The 21779-nt window shown below is 39.2% G+C and overlaps 1 protein-coding gene across 27 annotated transcripts in view; it reads right to left on the reverse strand.

The window, feature by feature from the left end:
- Nucleotides 1-4246: 4246 nt before the first annotated feature.
- The window catches only part of CCSER2 (coiled-coil serine rich protein 2), a 172576-nt gene continuing 155043 nt past the window's right edge, over nucleotides 4247-21779 (reverse strand). For 8 of the 27 annotated variants that reach the window (XM_014832895.3, XM_014832894.3, XM_070493762.1 and 5 more), the window contains one exon: nucleotides 4247-9100. In XM_014832895.3, coding sequence (XP_014688381.1) covers nucleotides 8282-9100 — 819 coding nt within the window. In that variant the 3' untranslated portion in view covers nucleotides 4247-8281. Of the gene's footprint in view, nucleotides 9101-15155; nucleotides 15196-20805; nucleotides 20939-21779 lie in introns of all 27 variants that reach the window. The other 19 variants (XR_011496766.1, XR_011496762.1, XM_014832898.3 and 16 more) reach the window with 8 other exon arrangements.

The following is a 21779-nucleotide window of genomic DNA, read 5'->3' on the forward strand; positions in this document are numbered from 1 at the left end:
GGGCCTGCGGGGGAAACGGGCCCACAGAGGCTGGGGAGGGAGCCTCAGCAGCCCTCGCTGTTTTCTTCTGCTGTTCTGCCTCTCTCTCTGTGAGGATCATCACGACCTGTCCCATCCCTTCTTTGAGGGCCTCCCTCTAGGGTTTCACTCATTTTGTTGCATGGCTTTGCATGGAACCATTAAAGAGAATGCGACAATTCTGTGTGCCATGGATTTTAATAATATTTCCAGTCCGTGTCAAAGAGCTCCCTAGACACACATGTCCTTACTCCAGACAAGTCTGGTCGGGTACGGGAGCTAGAATAACATTTTGCTGAGGCCAACTTGAGTATGTCGTGACATACGAGTGACATTTTGCATCCTGTTAGGTCATGTTCTTAGAAAACGAATTATCCTTCATTTTAGATATTTTTAACTTGCTGTTGTGAATTAATAAAAGAAATTTTATAGAACTGAAACGCCCCACTCCATCCTTCACCGCCTCCCCACCTTCAGCTCAACTGGTCGGGGAAAGCAGTAGAGGGCATTTTCAAATTCATGGTCGCTTTTTCTGCAGGTCCCATTCCGACCTTCCACTTGTCCACTCAGGTGACAAACGTGCCTTCGACCACAGAGGCATGAGTTCAGGCCTAGGGGAGTGAGGGCTGGTGGGAGGATGTGCTCACTCCAGGGTGGGGCGGGCCCCCACCGCTGTGACTGCTTCCAGGGGCTGTGCAAATCCTGCAAGGGCAGAGAGGGCTACACAGAAGACTGAATCACCCTGGGAAGGATGAGAAGGAGGTCAAAGGCAGACCAGGCAGGACCCGGGGCCCCGAGGAAGCCTGGCTGCACTGAAGCCTCCTGGGGTTTACTTTCCATCCCCCTTAATTTTCCTAGGTCCTAGCCCATGTCAGCTGGGCTCAGGAAGGCTCTGGGTCTACCCTGGGCCCAAAACTTAAATGAGAACTGAAAGACTGTGGTGACAGCTGTGAATGAAGTTAGAAATCCCTAAGGACAAGGTGGCCACCTCTCCCTTCCCGTAAGACCTTTTTCCTAGGCTCAAAATTGTATGTGTGTTGGGGGTGGGGTGGGGGTGGAGTAAAGGGGATCAATTATTGAAGGCTTCTGTGCCAACTGCTTCACAAACGTTGCCTAGGCAATAGAAACGTCCGCTATTTAAAGCAAAAACAACTTTTCTTTGATAAGAGCACTGTCTCATAATTAAAAGAAAATGTATACATTGAAGATAAAAATAAAACCACTCATAATTCTGTCATCATTCTTAACATTTTTTTTATGTAAGTATTTATAAGCATATACATATTAGGACTGCACTGCATTCACAGCTTTGCTATTTTGCTTTTGTCCCCAGTAATAACGAGAATATTTTGAGTGAATTGCTGTAATGTGATTATTCTGGTAAATATTCTTCAATAGCATTAACTGACCACAGAATTATTTTATCAAATGGATGAAATATTTAATCCTCCTACTGTCTGACATTTATTTCTTATTTTCCATTCTCTTAAATAGTCTGCATATGAAGGGATACAAGTGGCCTGTCATTCCATTTTGCATCTCTCTACTAGCAAAGGTCAATTTTTCACATTTTATTATCCCTTTGTACGTCTGTGGTTGGTCCATTCTGCGACTTAAGTCATGTTTTTTGCAACACACACAAGTGACTATAAGTCTATGGTCTCCCCTGCTTCTGTGTTAAATCTTGGGGAGCTCTGAAAGGCAGATCACTGTGCTCCACTCCCCTTCCCTTGGCCCCAGCGCCCTCCAGAAGAGCAGTGAGACCAAGGTCCTGGTTCTCGTGTGTGCATGGGGGGTGCCCGAGAGGTGCTGCCCAGGTGGGGCCCAAATTCTTCCCGGAACACCTCCTCCAAGCTCTGCCTTGCCCTGGACTTCTGAACCCGACTGAGGCAGCAAGGAGCTCGGAACACAGGTGTCTGCACCTCAGGGTTGGTCTGGGACGCAATTTAAGAGACAACATACATTAATAATTCATCACAGGTCCTACAACTTTTGCTTTTCATTGCAATTTATATTTGCAAGTGAATTACCTTTAATTTATATACGTAAGTGCAAAGCCTCAACTGAAGTCTGTCATGAAAATTCCCTGTAACTCAGAAGTATTTTGAACTGATCATGTGCTTAAAAAGGCCTCAGCTTGGTTGAATACATCATGGCTTAGTAGAGATTGTGTGATAATGGTCTAATTTTTGTTTAGCTGTAGTTTTTTTTAATCTGACACAGGCGCACATCTGCCGAGGAAGAGAGGCTGTGGAGGTAAGTTTGCGTGTGAGCACGCACCTCTCTTCACTGGATGCTAGGCCCTCTCTCAGTCCTGTGCTGGGGATCTGTCTGTCCTGCTGGACTACCTTGATCTCGACCCCAGCAGGGATAGCCTCCTTCACCCCCCACCACAAGGTCACACCCAGGGTGTGGCACAGGGTAGGCATTTCAACAGTGTTTACTGGGAGGAACGAAAGAAGAGCAGCTGCCTTTCCCTGTTGCAGGTTAATATTTGAGACACGTTTTTGCGGAAAACTCTGATCACCTAAAGTATTACCAAAGAACCATCCTTCATACTCTAAATGGATGTGTGAATGAATGCAGTTAAGTGTGGATTAAATAACAGGTCCTGTTGCGGGATCTGGAAAACAGCAATCCCCTTTCATGGTTGAGAAATCAGAGACAGGTCTGTGAGGAACTGTTCTTTCCTCTCTTCTATTTTTTCACGAGATGGATGCTAATAGAAGGGTGGTTTGGGGTAAATTCATGAATGGGGAAAGGCTCTTCTTGATGACTAAATTTCTCCTCAGAATCCACATGGCAAAGAGTGGCAGGCATCCCAAACTATCAATTAGACCATCCTAGATATTCTCTCTACGAGGCTGGGATGGAAGGAAACGAGGCCTGGACATACACCGGGTGTGAAGGGAAACTTCAGAGCTTATGGGCCCAGGTTCTAAGGGAAGGCGGCTCAAGACAGTTGACAAGTGTCAACATTAAGTCCTAATCACCTAAGGGAGAAAATGCAGAGTATTTAAGAACATCTGACATGGCTAAAGGAGTTCTTGAATAAAATCAGGTTATAAAAGGCCAAGTTTTCAAAGGGAAAGGAAGGCATGTCACTAAGAATTAACACAGTATAGAAGCAAAGGCGAGAACAGTGCAAGGGGATTATAAGACCCAGAATGAAATGAAAGTAGAGGGGAAATGTCGTCAAAAAGGAGTTTTACTGTTAGGTTCAAAATAAGATGATGGACAAAGAACGCAAGGGCATTCTTGAACCGGATGGCATGACGTTAAACACCAGCTGTGGGTTCTCAGGCTCCATGGCGCAGGGACCACGTGGCCTTCACCTCTGTGGACCCAGCAGCTGGCTCAGGGACTGACACAGGTAAGACGTCCCACTAAAATGACTTAAACCCAACTAACGGAAGGAGGGGTCAAAATTCACTTCTACTTGTCTTTTCTGTGGGGGAGAAAAAGATTTTAAGGATGGAAAAATGTCGAATGAACAAGATAATGAGAAACAAGTGAAATGATTCCACTTGATGACAGACTAAAAAGGAAAAATTTTGAGTTAGTCTAAGAAAATACTCGCTAATAACTCAGAGGACCTTAAAACTGATAGAGGTGTCCTAAGAGGTCACTTAGTAAATGCCATTCTCAAATTTATTACAAATGAAATTTCCTTCACTCTTTTTTCAGCATTTATGTAACCATTTTGGATTAATAACATATCACTGCATCAAGTTTTTATATCCTATGACTATCACATATAGTTAAATTGGAAAATAAATGATAAACTCCCTATTCCTTTTGTTCCTAAATACTACATGAAATTTCATTAAACATTCTTCTTGCTTCAAGCTATTTTGCACAAATGTTTAAAAACATTAAAACAAAGTAATTAAAATTATAATGTTTTCCCCTTTTATGTAGCATTCTAACTTAAGGTGCTAAGATTTTTAAGGAAAAATTATACCCATTATCTCAGTATTTTTCTAAGCAGATATCTGATTAAAATGGTAACTGAAGTATTAGATGACTAACAGAGTCTGTGAAAACACAACAAACTTGTTCAATGCCTACTCAATCAGGACTTGATTGTGTGATATACGTGTAGAGGGAATTGTGTGAAATGATAAAAAAAAAGGATCAAATGAACAGCAGTTTAGATCTTTGTGGAAAAAAAGATATCTGAGAAAAAGTACACTATGGAAGTCACTGTTGACAAGGACAAGAACACTTTTATAATTATGAACTTTATTTTTATTTACTATGCCAACATTTTCCGGAAAGAGACTTTACATCCAGTTTTTATAATTCATTTTACAAGCAAATTCTACTATACAGTATTTACTCTGAACTGGTTTTTTAAATCAATGGGAAAAACAATACTGCAGATATTAAAGATTGTGATGTTTTGTTTTTATTTAGTAATGACTTAAGAGACTCTAATTCTCAGGGTCAGGATTATTCCATTATGGCAATGCTTTACCAAGGAGAAAGTGGGTAGCTTTTCCCCAGCAAGGTTAAAACATACGATGTACTTTAATTAATAGCATAGCTGTAGATTGGCACCCACCACCATAATCATTTGTCCAAACGTATTGTTTCAAATTGCTGCAGCAGAAAAACTGAAGGGAGGTGTGGAAAGAAAACTAGAAAATGTAATTCAAGCATCAGAATTGAGAAAAATAGCAAGATCGATCATCCCCAAGGAAAAACATCAGGTATCTGTATTACAGCTATAATTAATTTTCAGTGTGTGCATAAGCATGCAAACATAACCACCCCAACTAATTCATAAACACGAAAACTACTGTGTAAGATGGGGAGTAAAGTGAACCTGTGCTGCAGTCTTACTGATCTTCATTGCAAACCTATGTGGTGATTCCGGATTACATCTTCAGTGCCCTAGAGACCAGGGAAACGTCCTGACAACCCTGCTAAGGAACGGACTGCGTGTCCGTAATACCATCTACGCTACAGGAAGGTTAAGACGGGGCAGCTATAGGGGGAATCATGTTCTCTTTGATACACTGAGTAAAATACTTAAGGGGACAATGAAACACTCAAAGAACTTAGTGCTTTAATGGGGAAAGTGACATGCTGAGGATACAATTCTGTGAGAAGCTGTACTTCAAACAGCAACAATTATAGAGAAATTCATTTCAACAAAGAAAGCCACACCCAATAGGAGGCATTTGGATATTTCAGGCACAACTCCAAGCAATTAAGCTCATTTAAAGTGCAAATCTGATATTTTCTTTCATATTCAGATTTTTATTTGTTAAAATAGTTAATAAGTTCCTTACTATCTATATAAATACAATGAACAGTAGTCTATATGCCTGAAAATATTGCACAAATTAAAATGAGACTCCAAAAGAAAAATGCTAAAGGGTCTCAGTTATTAGAAACATTCTAAATGATATAACTATATAATTCTTTGTTTAATGCCTTAAAATCATCTGCACCTGTACTGATTAACTCCTTAGGCCAAGCTTTCTTTAAAGAATTTGATATGCATCCCATTAACAGTCAAATGTATAATTCTACATACTCTATTAATTTTCTCTTTCACAAATGTGAACTTAAACTTCCAAAACACTTCTTCTTTAGGACGTAGAACTCATACGTTGCAACCATCTTCACTGAAATCACAAGAACTAAGACAAAAAGGGATCTGAGTTCCTGTGGAGGAGGGTTTGGCACAGAGCTGACTTAGAGAAGCACTAAACAGAGATCCAGCCAAATCAGAGAGCGTGATCTCTCACGGTTCAGGTGAGCTACATCCTCATCTCAGAATTTGCGACTTGACATTTACTAAGGAGCAGACTAGCGGAATAATTATTCTGGCAGCTTTTAAAAGAAAACTGCAGGCAAATACTTCGTTGTTTTGTGCAAGCATCCTAGATTGTTCTTCTCTCACGTATATTACACTTCATAATTACACTGATGAGACTTCTGCCAAGATTAAGGCTCAAGAAAAGTACAGAGAAGTTAAACTGATTGGTTAGTATTTCTGCAAATTCATCGGTGGCAAAAGAGAGCAGGAAAGATCGGAACAAACAAACTGCAGGAGTCAACATTTTTATATAACAGACAGAGACATTTCCCTCAGACTAGGGGGTTTAAAATAAAGTAAAAATTTAAAACTTTTCCCCTAAAGATAAAGGCGTACTTGTCAAAATGTTCCACAAGAGTCTATACCAACTCCTAATAAACCAAAAACCTACTAATTCCTCAGTCTGTTTCACTTTAGGGAAATGTGGTGCGGTAATATCCCATTTACAACACATGAGATCAGCTTTCTCCTTCAAAATGAAAAACCACATGTCCCCACTCACAGCTGCAGCTGTCCCTGCTCTTCTCCGTGAACACACGAGAGCTCTGCTGTGCTCGGTCACTTTATACTAATAACACCTGGACCGTGTGACAGACATTCTGAAACTCAGCGCTTCTCTGGCAGAAGTGCTATCAAATAAGAGTATGGCACTGGATGTGTGCTGCTCACCTGTCGCCAAATGCAAAAATAGTCTGTGTCCAGGGAAGGGCAAATTCTCTCGACTGGTTCTCTGGTAGGTAAGGGAAAACTGCGTCAAAATGGTAGTAAACTCCTCTTTCGAAATTTCCACTAAAGCACTTGCTGTTGTTTCTCTGAAAAGGGTCTGACAATTTCACCAATGTACGTTTGTTAAAGGAATCCTTAGAAATTTGAGTGACTAACTTTTTGGCCATAATCCCTTTTGAAACATTTTTGGTCAGCTGATCACAACCAAAATTGACTCTATAAAAGGCTATCTGTCTGAAAGACCTTAATTCCAATTAAAACAGCAACAGGTGAACAACCGAAAGCTGACATGATCTGGGAGAACAGGAGGGCAAAGTCACTGAGCCATCAGACGACTGGCCCACAGCATGATTAGGTGCGTGCACGTGGTCCCTGGGAGGCTCCAGAGCTCCCTTCCTAGCACAGTAAAAGGAATGAGCATGTTGCCACTGAAATATCTTTTAATACCTTTTAATAAGACACATTTCCCCTCTCCAATTCTACTTCTCTTCCCAAACCTACTTTTCAAGAAACTTGTCGTTCAAACACACACCAACATAAAAGGGAAACCTGGAAAACTCAGAAAAACAAAACTATTATGAATTCCAGCTTTCTCAAGATAGTCTTACTTAAATTTATAATTATTCTCAACATACTTTAACTTGTTTGCCTATAGAAAATAGTTTCAAATCCCTACATATGAGATATTTATATCCCATCAAAGTTTTGTGCAAACATTTCAAGTCCATTATTCCAGTCTTCGGATATTAGCAGAAAGTCAATAAATATAAATATTACAACAGGAATTTAAAATATATGCTGTGGAACCTTAAAACAGCTCTCATGGATCCGTAAGCCTATAGGGTTCAAAACTGAATTACCAGCAAAACTCTAGCACCAACATATGTTACAAATGAATACATCTTTAAGTACAGGTTTCAAGATGTATCTCAAGCTTTCCAAAATTCATCCAGTAGCAAAAAACAAATAAAAATGCGGGGTGTGTGTGTGTGTGTGTGTGTGTGTGTGTGTGTGTGTGTAAAACAAGATGTTAAAGTAACATATAATTGGTTTATATATATAATATGAAACATTTTTAGCCTGGGGAATTTGTCTGGTAAATAAATAAATATTGAGACAAGCTTGCTGATCCTAGCAAGGAAAAATAAAGCTTACACAGACTTCCCCTTAAAAGCCTGATCTCCTGTGTTCACCAGAGCTTTTGCATAGACCTTTTAGGTATACAGACACCGGCCAGAACTCTGTTTAAAGACTACCATCTTCCATTATCACCAAATCTTTAGTTAAAATAGTAACCATGTTCACAGGAGGGACAAGTGAAAAAGGGTGAGGCTCTGAGAATCGCGATTAATGCAGACCTTCAAAGGACTAAGTTAGCAAAGCACATTTCTTGCCTGCCGAGTGGAATATTAGGAATTCTCTGACGTGCAGAGGAATGGATAACATGATTGGAGCCTTGTGTTAGGCCTCTGAGATGGGTAAGCAAACTTCTGTGTTTACCTGAGACAAATATGCCAAAATGCTATGTACTTCAACCAGGATATGAAATGGAAGAGCCAAACTACTAGTAGAAGCTTCCACATTTTAATTTCAAGATTTGCAAGCTTGCAATGGAACCTCCATCATGGTAGCAAATAGCACGTAAAGCTATTACAGAACAGACCGTTCTTTAAAAAAACAAATTGGCAGGTGATGGCTAGGTGCTCAATGTATCTTTGGTTTAGGAAGACGAGAATATCGATTAGAAGCCAAACAATCCCCAGAATTCAAATTGCCATTTGGATTCTGCATGATTTCTTTTTTCCTTGTGAGTGGCCTCGGGATGCTTGTCTTGGCTGGGAAGTTCTGAGGCTCTGCTCCGGGGTTGCTTATTGGTTTCTGCTTGAAAGAGCCAGAAGGGGGGCGGAGCTTAGACGCTTTTGGATTTGGATTATTTGCAAGATTTGTTTGACTAGATGTTGGCTGCAGTTTAGCTGAATTACATGGTATGATCATTGGTGACTTCTTACAAGTGGGAGTCCTACTTGAAGATGATTCAGAAACTGGAAGAGGTGCCAAAGAATGCAAGGCGGACGGCTTACAAAGCTGCGAGGACTTGGGCTGAGGCACGTGGCCCTCCAGTGAAGACTCATTTCCTCCAACTCTCTGAGCCTGGTCTCCTGTTCTTGACGGGGGAGGTGCCTGAAGAGAAGTGGGGACAAACTGCACGTCACTAATTTGATTATCTGCCAAATGATAAGGCTCTTGAGCATTCGTGGTCATGTTCAAGTCTGCTTCAGAAGATGTACTCTTTGCCACATCCTTAGTGAACTGCGGGCTTGACGACAAAGGCCGGTCTTCCAGACCACAGCTGCTCTCTTGCTGCAAGCCGTGTGGAAAGCTTTCATCCAGATGTGCATCGCCCTGAGGCATGCCCTGGATTATGCACTCACTGAGGGCCTCGATATGTGGTGGCTTTACTAGTTTTCCCTGGGCGTGGTCTGAGAGTCTGGGAAGGCTGCTGGAAGGCTGTAGTACTTGAGGCTATTAAAATTAAAAACAACATTAGCAACAATTCATTTTAGAAATGCCATCCAGAATTAATATAAGTTCCAATGAGGCTGTGTTGGTATTTATTATGTTTTAAGATGAGAAATATGTGGGTTGTTTTCTAATCAAAAAGTAAATTGCAATAGTCAAGTGAATTCATGAGACACATACAAGAGTGATAATGCAAACAAAAAATGATACAGGCAGTAAACACTAAACAAGATCCAAAATCAAACAGGGGAAAAGAAAAATCTCAAAGTACTGATTTACTGTAGAAAAAAGATTCCTGCCCTAATTGATTCATTAAGCATTTAAAACTTTACATATAAGGGAGCTTACAGAGTGATTTCTACAGCACTCTGGTTTAATCTCCATAAAGCATTCAGACAGTAACTGTGACAATCAGAATATTACCCATTTTAAAGTTTTTTTTAAAGGAAAGCTGTTTACCATGTTACCAAACTTGACTAGTTGATGTGAAATGCTAACTACAAATAGGTCAATACATCTAGCTAATGCTAACCGACTTTTTATACTCTTGTTGAAAAGTTTCAGAATACAATGTTTTCACTGTTTGTTTATTCTGTCTCACTGCCATATGAGGGACCAACTAAGGTTCTTTTATGGCTGATACACAGAAAATAGATTTACCCTGCCCAAGAGTGGACATCCACTGAGTAAAATTAAAAATGATCAGCCTTTCGAATGACGGCTGAGAGTAAAACAAATCTGAAATTGCCTGTAACTTGAACTAAAGCTCAGAAGCCCAGAGAGCAAAGTTCCTAAGGCCCATGTGCCACTTCTCTGGAGCTCACTGTGTGGTTACACTCTATGCAAATCAAAGGAAAGAGGCAACTTCCATCACTTTTGGGTATGCAGAAAAGCAATATGAATCTTGAAGTTATCTTTCAATGGCCCACAGAGTGAAAGTATATGGGAAAGAGCCTACTGGCTGTGTTCTGATACAGAGGCGGTTGCTGTAATGTATAAACACACACACTCACAGGTACACGTTCTATTAAATAATGTGGGCTGAAACTGTCAAAAAGTTTAGCAAAGGGCTTTGAAAGGTGAACTTTAAAGGACTATTTTTAACTAATAAAATGACTGGTTTTTTTACTATGCTAATCCACAAACAAACCTACACAGTATTTCTAACTACTCCAAGAGAGGGGCGAACCTATTTATACTGTATCATTTTTTTCACCTCCTTGACCAGCACTGAATGATGGTTGCCAGGGTCAGGGGTCTTGGATTAGATTATGGCAGGGTTACAAATGACTGAAAACAAAGTTCACGGCCTCATGGAGAGATGGCTGGCCATGATGGCATAGGGCTAGTGCTGACTTACTACTTGAAAAAAAAGTAAAATCAAGACAGTGACTACTCAAAATGAATCTATACAGAATACGTTACACTAAATTCCTATTTTAGAATGTTTAAACTAAGTAAGCCATCTCAGTTTTTGCTTCAAGCTAAATGCCCTAGACTTTAAAGTCACTGGGTATTTTCACAATAAATAATCACAGAGATGAATAAACTGTCCTTCAAGAAGAAAGGTACTAAAAACTCCAGGTACTTAATTCAACACACTGTGTGGTTCCCTAGAAAAAAACGACCAGGCAAAAGTGATCATACACTTTAGAAAGACGAGCAAAAACACAGAGCAGGACCATATTACGCAAACTAAAATCTACCAAAGGAGAAAAAGGCAACCAAGGAGAATACAAAGGTGCAGCATCAAATGGTTGATTAAATGGGGATGTTTTCCCTTTTCACCTAGAAAAACAGTAAGATATTCTAGTCTAGAGTTAAAAATCTTAAAGCAATTGAAGACCTCTGAAAATAGTGACAATTTAAAGAATGACTTCATTGTAGTATGCCTATTGCCATTAAGGAAAGAAAGGGCATAAATGTGCTATCAGACCAAAGAATAAAAAGGTATGATTTTCTAATGAAGACAAAGCAATAAACTGATTATTAAGAACTAAACCTCCTTTAAACTGTAGCTCAGTTATTCATCTGCACTGTTTGATTCCTTATATTACCCAACTGACCGCAGCTCATCAGAGAACTTAATGGGAATACAGGGATAGAAAGACGTGTTTGATTGTATGGTAAGCAAGAGAGCTCCATATCAAATACCAGTAGAATTAGGAAGTTACCAGGTGTTTAAGAATAATAAAATTTTGAGTCTTTTAATTGAGAGGGGTTAAATCCAACAATTATATTTTAAAAAGTCTAAATTATCACTTAATTACATTAAATAAATTAGTGGTTTCTGAATGCTGAATAATGTAGATTTTATATTTCGACCAAAAGTTTACTTTAGTGGTATGATATGATTCCCCCCTCCCAAAATAAATCTCTTGTTTCATTAATTGTTTAAAAATAGCTTGGAAATCAATTCTACTATTGTAAAGAAAAAAAGTCTCTTGAAGAAGATTAAGAAACGAGGACAGTGGGGACAAGGAAAGGACTTGCTCCCGATATGTGGACGATTGTGTAGAACTGTTACCCACTAAGGACTGGACACACGCTGCCTCGTAACCTCCAGCAAGCAAAGTAGAGAAGTGTTCTGACAGCTTGCTGCTTGCAGTGCAATTTTCCCAAATTCTAAACACTCAACTGCATTAACAGAAAGGCAAGATGTCAACCATTCATCTTACCCACATTCACTACTGTTTCGTGCCCGCAGACATCTTTAGAATGAATTCCAAATATAGAAAGAAAGATCCTATGTTCTCATGGATAATAAGACCAATAAAGGAACATCAAAGACCATTCATTGATTTTTTAAAAATTTCTACAATGTACTGTGCACTGTACTAAGTACAGGAAAATGTGGAACCGAACACAATGCTGTTCCTGTGGTTGAGAGGCCTAGCAAGGGAGGTAAACAAATCATGAGACTAAGTCTCAAGAATTACAACACACGGAAACAAAAAGAATACACATGCCTGATTGGAGAGGTAACAGAAGGCACCCAAGAATCGCAAATATCTGAACTGAGCTTTAAGATGAGAGGAGTTTGCCAAGTAGACAAGAAGGGAAGAGCATTAAGGGCAGAAGGCAAGTACATGCTAAGCACAGAGGCAAAAGAAGAACATGGTTTGTTCCAGTAACTTCAAACTGTTAGACTGAACTTGGAGAGCACAGTGCTGGTGGGAAAGCATAGGCAAAGGCAAGCTCACAAAGGACTTCGTGCCAGGCTAAGTGGTCCTGACTTCGTGCAGTAGATGCTGGGAGGCACCGATGGATTTTAAGCAGAGGAATTAGAAGATCCATGAGTACTGCAGAACCTCACTCTCATGGAATCAGCGAAGAACGTGATGGGAGGGGATGAGCTTGTAGGAAGAACAGCCAGGTAGTATGCTATTGCTAAGAGACCAGGTGATAAATTCCAAAGGTCTAAAATTAGGATACCAAAAAAAAACCTGGAAAAGATTAGAAGAGATTTTGAAGGCGGGACAGGTAAGCAGCTGTCTGGGAGGAATTTAAGATGAGTTTCAGGTTTGTGGCTCTGGAGATGCGTGATGAGGGACTGCCCTGTAGCTAAAAAAGGCCTCTGGGAAAGCTGCCCCTTAGCCCACTCATTTTATAGCCTCGGCAGCCCACAAGACTCGAGGGCAAAAGGAAGCCCCTGCTACTGGGGAACTTTAGTATTCCGTCCTCACAACTTGTAGAAGGGTTGTTACTGACACTGAAAAATGTGGACCTATCCCCAGACTTAGAGAATTAAGTGCTTCCAACTGGATCCAGCAACTTCAAGTCTTACTTTAGTTAGATACATACACTGCAGCACACCATTCTGAGAATTCTCAGATGCAATGGTTACATGTGTCAAGGTCAAGAGTGCCAGCAAGGGGCACTACTGGGTAATGGTGCAAGGTATGGTAGGCATCTTCAATGATCATTTTAATGTATATTCTGGGCTGCTTCCAAAGATAACCAAGACGATGAGCTCCTTACAGGCACGTACCACGCTTTATTCATTTTTGTTGCTGTAGTTGGTATTCCTAGTATTTGGTACATAGTAAGGATTAAATATACATTTGCCAGATAAGTGAATAAATAAATGAATATTAGTGAGTGGTGTATTTCAGAATTGCTCCTTTGGTAATAAATTATCAAAGTGACACATCCCTGTCAGGGCAACGATGCAGCACTAATAATCAAAGAGAAATAAGTTTTAAAAACACTGATGAAAAAGAAATCTTATAATAGAAATAAAAATATTTCCTCTAAATAAGTTTGGGGTTAGTGTAACGATTCATGTTTAGAACAGCTGGAAGGATTAATGAATTACACGTAACTTGAACACAGCACCTCCCATAACAACCTACACCAGTTAAGCCACAAATGTTTTTCACTTGAGGACTAGACATTTCTAGATGAAATGAGCTGGGGAAACTGTCGTAATAAACTTTCAGCTATTTTACATTTCTAATTCTAATAATTAAATATGATTAAACCTGTTAAACACTTAGCACAGGACCTCCCAGCACATCAAAAGTGCTCAATAAATATCACCTATGATTATTGAAAGGTGCGAGAACGACAAATTCAAGGCATGGCCCTTTTGTAACTGGGACTTGAGAAAAAAAAAAAAGGCAAGTTCTATAACAGTATAATAAACTAGTTCCTACAGAATAAGAGGTTTCTAGGTCTCAAATTCATATTTCAATAATGTCGGTCACATCTAAATGTTTCAAATACGTAGCAGGCATATCTGATATGACACAGAAGTTAAGATTACTTAAGTGCCTTCCTGGAGATAAACCAGAGCTGAGACATGCAAGGCACTTTACAGTTTAGAAAGAATTTCACATGGCTACATGACGAAGCTGCTACCACGTGGCATTGAATCACTTGCCTTCTGGAGTCACACTGAGCTGGGTCTGAATCCTGGCTCTATCACTTACTATCAGTGAGATATTGGGCAAATTATCGTAGTACTCTGAGATGGCATTTCATAATTTACAAAATAAGGATAATAACAGGATCTCACCTTGCTGAATCGCTGTAAATAATAAACAATAACGTGTGCGTGAAGTGCTGTGTATAGTGCCTGACACACTGCAAAGGTCTCAGTAACGCTCTACTCTGGGCTCCGAGAGAACACGGCTTCTCTTCTTTCCAGGGCAGATGGCTCAGCTAAGGCTGCACACACGCTCTCTAATATCACAAGACCCTAGGTGGAAGGTACTGTCTTCTTTTTGTAAATGAGCAAACTGAGGATTAAAAAGTTATGTAACATGTCCAAATTCACACACTTTAGCAAATGGCAAAGCCAGAATTTGAACCACAGAGAAGTTAAAAATGCAGCACTTAAACTATTATTCTGTGCTATGTGAGTAATTCCAGTGAGTTAACAGACTTTCAGAACAGGCAATATAGCCAGAGGATTGTTTTAGAAACTCAACAGGCGGATTCAATATCCACATTCAGGTACTAACTTTCCTGGGTTGTGCCCTACCTCTTTCTTAGCTGATCTATCCTACACAGGATAACTCTCAGACACCAAACAGGCCACGCTGTGGAGCAGCATTTCTGGGGAAAAGTGGTTCCAAGTGACCCAGTGAAGAAAATACACCGAACACAAGGAAAGGAAAAATAGCACTCAGCACTGAGAAACGCTCCACCTTTCCCGTTCGTACCACTTCAAAGATTTCTAGCTTAAGAAAAAATGCTCCTATCAGTTCTGTAGACATTCTTGTTCTAGAGTCACCAACAATAAGACAGCAATAAGACTGAGTAAAAATATGTCAAGGTATGTAAGGCAGAAAGCAGGAAATGCTCTAAAGTGCAATAATGCTACTGCATAACAGACACAGGAATTATCTAAAATTACTTTCTTGGTACATACAAGTTTATTACCATTAAACACATTTTAAGGTTAAAAAGGAAATGGAAACGGAGCCATCTGTAACATGCCTGTAATTTCATGCAGGCTCTGACATGCATCATGCAAACTGGAAAACAAAAACAAAAATTAAAAAGTGACTACGAGGAAGGCGGTAAGAAAAAATCTGAAATTGTACTGTACCACGCTTTGTCAGAGAAGTAATGGACTAACTTCTCAACTCCTTGCCAATGGCATAATGGGAGAGCAGAGACAAGAAAAAGACAGGACAATGGTGTCAGAGACCACACACAACACCAAGGAACCGCCATGACTGGGTAGCAGCCAACAGTATTTGCTTTGACTTTTGTTGTGTTTTTCTAGGAATTATTATTTTATTTAATACATTTCTATAAAATTAAAACATATTTACACTTTCTTGCTGAAGTGGTTTGCAAATTGATACAAACATTCATATCCACAGAATAGTGTATGTCAAACTCAAACTTAAAAGCAATCACTTGCAGAATTTCACCAAATAAAATACTGGAAAGAATTCTGACACAATTTAATATTCATACTCCAAAGATCCAAAAAAGTTCAGCCACATGTAATCCCTTACAAAGGAATGAGAAATTTTAAAATAATTTTAGAGAATCTTGCACATTATACACTAAAGACAACTCAGTATTTGTTAGTCTACTTTTATTACTGCTGCATTAAAGAACAACGCAAGTATAATCTGATCTTCATGCATGTCTTCAGTGTGATGCTCTAAATTATAGGCGAGGCTCCACCCATCACCATAGAGATGGAAGATGTGACTGGATTGCTAGTGTAACTAGATTCAAATAATTCTGCTCTATAATTCACATGAACCCAACCACAGCTTCCAAGGTTTCTTGGGAGCCAGGAACGCCCTTATTCCTCCAGATCTCAGAGAACTTACGGAAGATATCTGATTGATAAATACAAATTATATATGAGCAAATTCTGAAATAAGGAGTTGCACAGCTTTTCTAAGTCTATCAGTTAACTCCTTTTAAAAACTATCAAAGTGACTAATAGCGACTTAAGTAAGCATTTACTACACAGGCACAGTCAGTGTGAGATGCTTAATTGTCATGGGTCTTTAGGACACAAGAACCCATCAGCATCTACCTCCAGGATGCAGAGTAGTTAAGAAAACAAAACCAAATAGCATCATCATAGTACAATTCCACCGGTGTGCCCAATATGCATGTTGTATTTATCCACAGATGGAGACTGCAGGCATGACAGTACGGCAACACACACAGCTAGCAAAATGATCCCAACAGTCTGAAGAGCAGGTGTTATAAAAGGTTTGTACAGAAAACAGTAGTTGTACTTCTCGAAATTTCAAGGTGTTGCGAGAGAAACTAACACATGCCTCGGTTTACGGGGGACGGCCTCCTGGACCATGAGTCTGATGCACATTTCTAGTCAATTAACCACTAACTATGGTAAACAGCACATGAAATTAGCCATAAAAATGGACAAAGTGCCATAGTCTATATTAACTACAATTAAGAATATAGCTCACTGTAAAATCAAATTGTTCAGTTTTTACTGAGTTGTTCTAGTTTCCATTTCACTGGAAAATATTTTATTTTTAAGAAAAGTCACTCCCAGAGCTAATTTCTCATTAAACACTGAAGCTGATGCTACCCTTACATTGAAAATTGACTACAGTCACAGGGTGGAGCCAATCAGATGGAGCCACGTTAATGTACACCTTACGAGCACGTGTGACAGTTCATCAATACACACCAGTGTCCCTAGAAAGAGCACACTCTTGATTAAGTAACATCCTTCTAAGAATCTAGCTAGGAGAGTGCTGACACTGATCTATATACAAGGATAAACTGCATTGCAGTAGAATCTCTGTTTAATAGAGAAAAATGGAAACAACATCAATGCCCCAAATAGGAAAAGATTAAAAAATTAGAGTATATCCACAGGATAATGTAGTATCGTGAAGCCATTAAAATAACGTTTTCAAGAAATATTTACTACATGAAAAATGTTCCTATGACGACACTACATGAAAAAACGCAAAACAAAAAATTAAGAAGAAAATATGAGAGTATCATGTGTCCTAAGAGAAAGTACTGTTTCATGAATCTTTCATCAGAATTTTAAATACATCACACGTGTGCTGAGCTGTAAATACATAGTTTGATAAAGTAAATACATACTGGGTTGTGATATAAAATGAATTTTAAAGTTTCACTTGTCAAGAAGGTTTGCAAAACACTCCCTGAAGATTATAAGAGGAAAAGGAGGAAATAAGACAATATAATTGTCATTCTTAATCTAATTCCAGTGAATACAATTAGTTATTATTATAACATAAATTTAGAAATCAGGCAACACTACCTCAAGAAACTGCTGTGCAACTGAGATACTAGGACATAAACATGCATTTATGTGATTTTTGTTTAAAAACAATTTCTTGCTTCCCATCTTAGTTATTGCACATAGAAGGTAAAGGCAGGTAAGAGTTCTAAATTCTCTCATGCCAGGTGTTAAAGAGCAAATTTTAAAAGTCTGTTTAGGCATGATAGGCAATAGGTACTATTTCAAAATACAGTTTTGAAAAGTCAGGTATTTCTAAAAGCATATGCTCTGGCAAGAAATGCTATTTGAGATTACCATTAAGGCTTTTTACTTGCCAACAGTCATGATTTCTATTAAATTTTCCGACAATGAGGTAGGTTATTTATCATCCCTAATTTTACACAGTTGAAATTAGAAAGACTAAACCCATGCCAGTGAAGTCATGTGGACAAAAGCTGAAGTGCCCAATGAAAACATAAAGACCACATATGTCTAAATGTAGATATTTTTGTTAATTCAAAGGAAAATTTAATTTGAAATCAGAAGATAAGCATCATCAAGTTGAGACTAGTAATATACTCGAAAAAAGAAATGTAAGTCATAACGTCCTAGAAGGAAAAAAAATGCTGAAAGACCAGGATTTTCCTTTTATCTGCATTTTCCTAGAGTTATTCTTAAATTCAGCGAGAACATCCTTGGTCAGTGCAGCTTTCTTGAGTGGCCAGAGCCAAGTATTTCCTGTGAACATTAGCCATTTCACTCTCTGCATGTCTAGAACAGGCTATCTTTTTATGCTGAAAGGTCTACTACTCTTATACATTTTTTTTGAAACCAAAACCAGATTGCCTTACTGAAACTCACATCCAAGCGCACCTGGCTTCTGCATTCAGAAGAAAAGGCAGTTCACTTAGGCTGATGTTCAAGAGGGCATCAGAAAGAACTTACTAATGAAACAGACTATAACATAGAACAACTCCCTCCACTACCTACTGTCACACACAGGATTAACCTCTCCAAAAATCGGCACCAGGAGTCACATTTTGACTAACCACGAAGACAAATAATATTTCACTGAATACAAGGTTAGTGTAGGAAAAGGAAAAATCTATTCCAAACCCTCTGAAAAAACACGTGATTTACTCCCATAATTCCATACCCTTCTCCTTCTCTGAATTTTATCACCAAAAATAATAATAATAATAACAATTTTCTTTGTAAACTGCTTCAGCCACTCTCAGGGCAAATCCCCAAGTAGCATAGTGGTTTAGAACATAAGGAACCTTTCGAGCTCAGTAAGAGAGCTGTCCAAAGCTGTGAACAAGTCCTAGTTATCACTGCCCACAAGCAGGTCCTACAAGTCTCAGTGATCAAGTCCCAGGGCAGTTCTCTGAGCTGCGGAAGCCGCGAGAACCTACCCAAGAGAAGACTCCAGTGCATACACCTTCTCCGAGGTGGCTAACACATCCCAACTCTGGGGAACCCAAACTTCCTTTCCGCTACCTTGGAGACGCAGAGGAAGAAGGTTTTTTTAGAAAAGCCAGAAAGACAGAGCTTGATAGCAGTGTTGCAGGACAGTGCTGCTGCACAGCGGGAAATGAAAGGGACTGCTCTGACCCCAAGGGAAAGGAGGAAGAAGCATTTGAAACTGGAGGGCCAATGACTGAGGGGAGGGACAAGAGAATTCTAAAGCTATACAAATAAGAAACTAGTGAAATGGGTGTTTCTGAGAAACATGTTTTAAAAATAAATCTAAAACTATGTGCAATACAGAATAATTAACCTTAAACTTCAATTCCATAATATAGCTAACCAAGGGAAAGGAGAACAGGGGAGAAGAAAAGTAGGAAAAAAGGAGAGGGACTATGGGGCCGGCCCGGTGGCCCAGTCGCTAAGTTCAGGTGCTCCTCTTTGACGGCCCAGGGTTCGTGGGTTCAGATCCCAGGTGTGGGCCTACACACGGCTCATCAAGCCATGCTGTCGTGGTGTCCCACGTACAAAAAAGAGGAAGACTGGCACAAATGTTAGCTCAGGGCCACTCCTCCTCAAGCAAAAAGAGGAAGACTGTCTATAGATGTTACCTCTGGGCCAATCTTCCCTCACCAAAAAAATCAATCAATCAATCTATAAAAAGGATAGGTACTGAAGGAGGGCTCCACTACATTCAAGGTGGGTGTGTTAATCTGGGGTCAATCTGTTAAACCATGCTGTTACTGGCCGCAGGCCTAAGAACACGTTAGCACTGGTTATCAGTGACTTCTGAAATTCAGATCAGTTCACTAGCAATTTAGAGTAACTCCTTACATGCTAGGAATCTTTAAACAGAGAAAAGAAGGCAACTTACTTGAAGATAAGAGAAGTAAAAAGGAGGGTTACAGAGGTGGCGAGAGATGGAAGAGGAGGAGGAGGAGGAGAAATCCCTCTTCTCTTGCTTCCACTAAACAAATTCACTCGCTGCTCAATCACCTAAACTCTCTATCCTATTTTTCTTTCAAACAAACAGTGCAAAAGGGAAGGAGAGGCATAATAACCAAAATATAACTTCAAACCCTGTCTTGAATCCATGCTGATGCTTCAAAATTTTGCCTAATTCAAGAAATAAATTTTTATTTGAATAAATCATTTTTCTTAATTTTAACTGCTTAAAATTTTACCTTTTGGACCTTTGATACTTCACATAGATGAGGATAATTTATGAAAAACTTGATATGAATCACAAATCAGGGTAAATCCATGGAGAAAGCAATTCAAAATGACTCATTAATAATTTTTATCTCTTTCATTAATATTAGCTTTTTTGGGTGACTTTTCAAAAAAGATAAAATATAACCAACTTACCAGGTGTACTTAAGTACATAATACAGAATAAACACTGTTTTGGAAAGCAGATTTAATGTAATCAAAAATATTTTTACAGTCAAACAATTACTAGGTCATTAGAAATGTTAGTAAACCATGCATATTCAAAAGCCATTTCTTCTGTACTGTAAAGCAGCTGATAAATTACAAAGACATATTAGTTGTTAAAAAACACCCATGAAAAATGCTTTAAAAGCTCTTTCTTTCAGATGACAGTGAAATGCAATCAATACCTTCTGATTAGGAAATATTTAAAGAAATGTGCAATGGTCTAGTAAGCCTGCTCCCTAAACATATGCATCTGTCCATCATACCACTGCCGATAGTGTGTTTTTAACATAACTAGATTAAAAAACAATTTTTATTTACATATCTCAAGGTCATGAAAAAAGAACACGCATTAAAAACAGATGCATGTCAATAGGTCTAGGGTCACGGGCAACAGGTGTGAACAGCATTAGAGTGAAACTAACTCCAGACAGCTCTCCTAAGGCTCTAAGCAGAAGTCTACCACATGCAGTGAGAGGAGCGTTAATTAAGGAGGAGAGCCAGGAGTGCCGGCTCAGCACATGCCTGCAGGTGACTGTGGACGGGAGAGGAGGTGCTGGGGAGGATGGGGCATGCAGAAGGGCAATACCATAGACGGGAAGCCAGAGCAGGATAGGAGTGAGAGGCACAGACTCACTCTGTCTGCGGTGCGGCGGAACAGTCCGTGGGATCCCCAGGAAGGAGCCCTGCCAAGGAGAGAAGGAGGGAGCAGAATACCCACCCTGTGCAGAGAGAGACGGGGGTGGGGAGGGATAATAAAAAAGGGAACCGAAAAATAGAGAAACCAGTCATATTTTTTAAAAATAACACAATAATAGTGTTAACGAGAAGACAGATTTCATTTTTTTAAACATAGGCAGCTCAAATTACTAAAAACACATCATAATCCAAACCTAGTTTTTTTATATATTTTAAGAAAAATTATTTTCCACTAATATTTATAATTAATGCATAAGAAATAAATTCTTTCTGGCATACATTACATTTATCATCATATAACTCTTTTTAACGTAGCAGATTCCAGTCTTTAGCAAAAAAATCAAAGCATTTAAAAGGGGAGATAGACTTTTAGGTGTTAAACACACAGAAACTGCACCAATTATAAATCAGGCAATAAAATAATTACCATACAAAAAAGTTTTCTTTTTAAATCATAGATTTTCAGAGGATTAGTAAGTAGAATAAAGAACATTAGCTGAAGCTAGCAGAACCAACATAACTTAGAAAGACTTAGGATATCGTGAGAGTACTGTATCAAGGTGACACATAGGCCACACATTACACATGCATACTTTTTAACCTGAATAACTTGTGGCTTCTTAGCTTTACTTATTTTAATCACAGATTATCAGAATTGGAATACACTTGAAATGTTGTTTGCTTAAATTTCCTCACTTCCCAAATAAAACTGAGTCTTCAAGAAAAAAAGCATCTGTCCCATGTCTGTAAACAGAACTAGACTGGGTCTCACGCCTCTCTGGCCCCAGCCTCCGCACCGACCAAAACACACCCACAAATAAAACTACCGACACACTCACGAAATCACCAAGGAAAACAAGCCTG

Source organism: Equus asinus, chromosome 2 (genome assembly GCF_041296235.1).
Source record: "Equus asinus isolate D_3611 breed Donkey chromosome 2, EquAss-T2T_v2, whole genome shotgun sequence".
Lineage (NCBI taxonomy): Eukaryota > Metazoa > Chordata > Mammalia > Perissodactyla > Equidae > Equus > Equus asinus.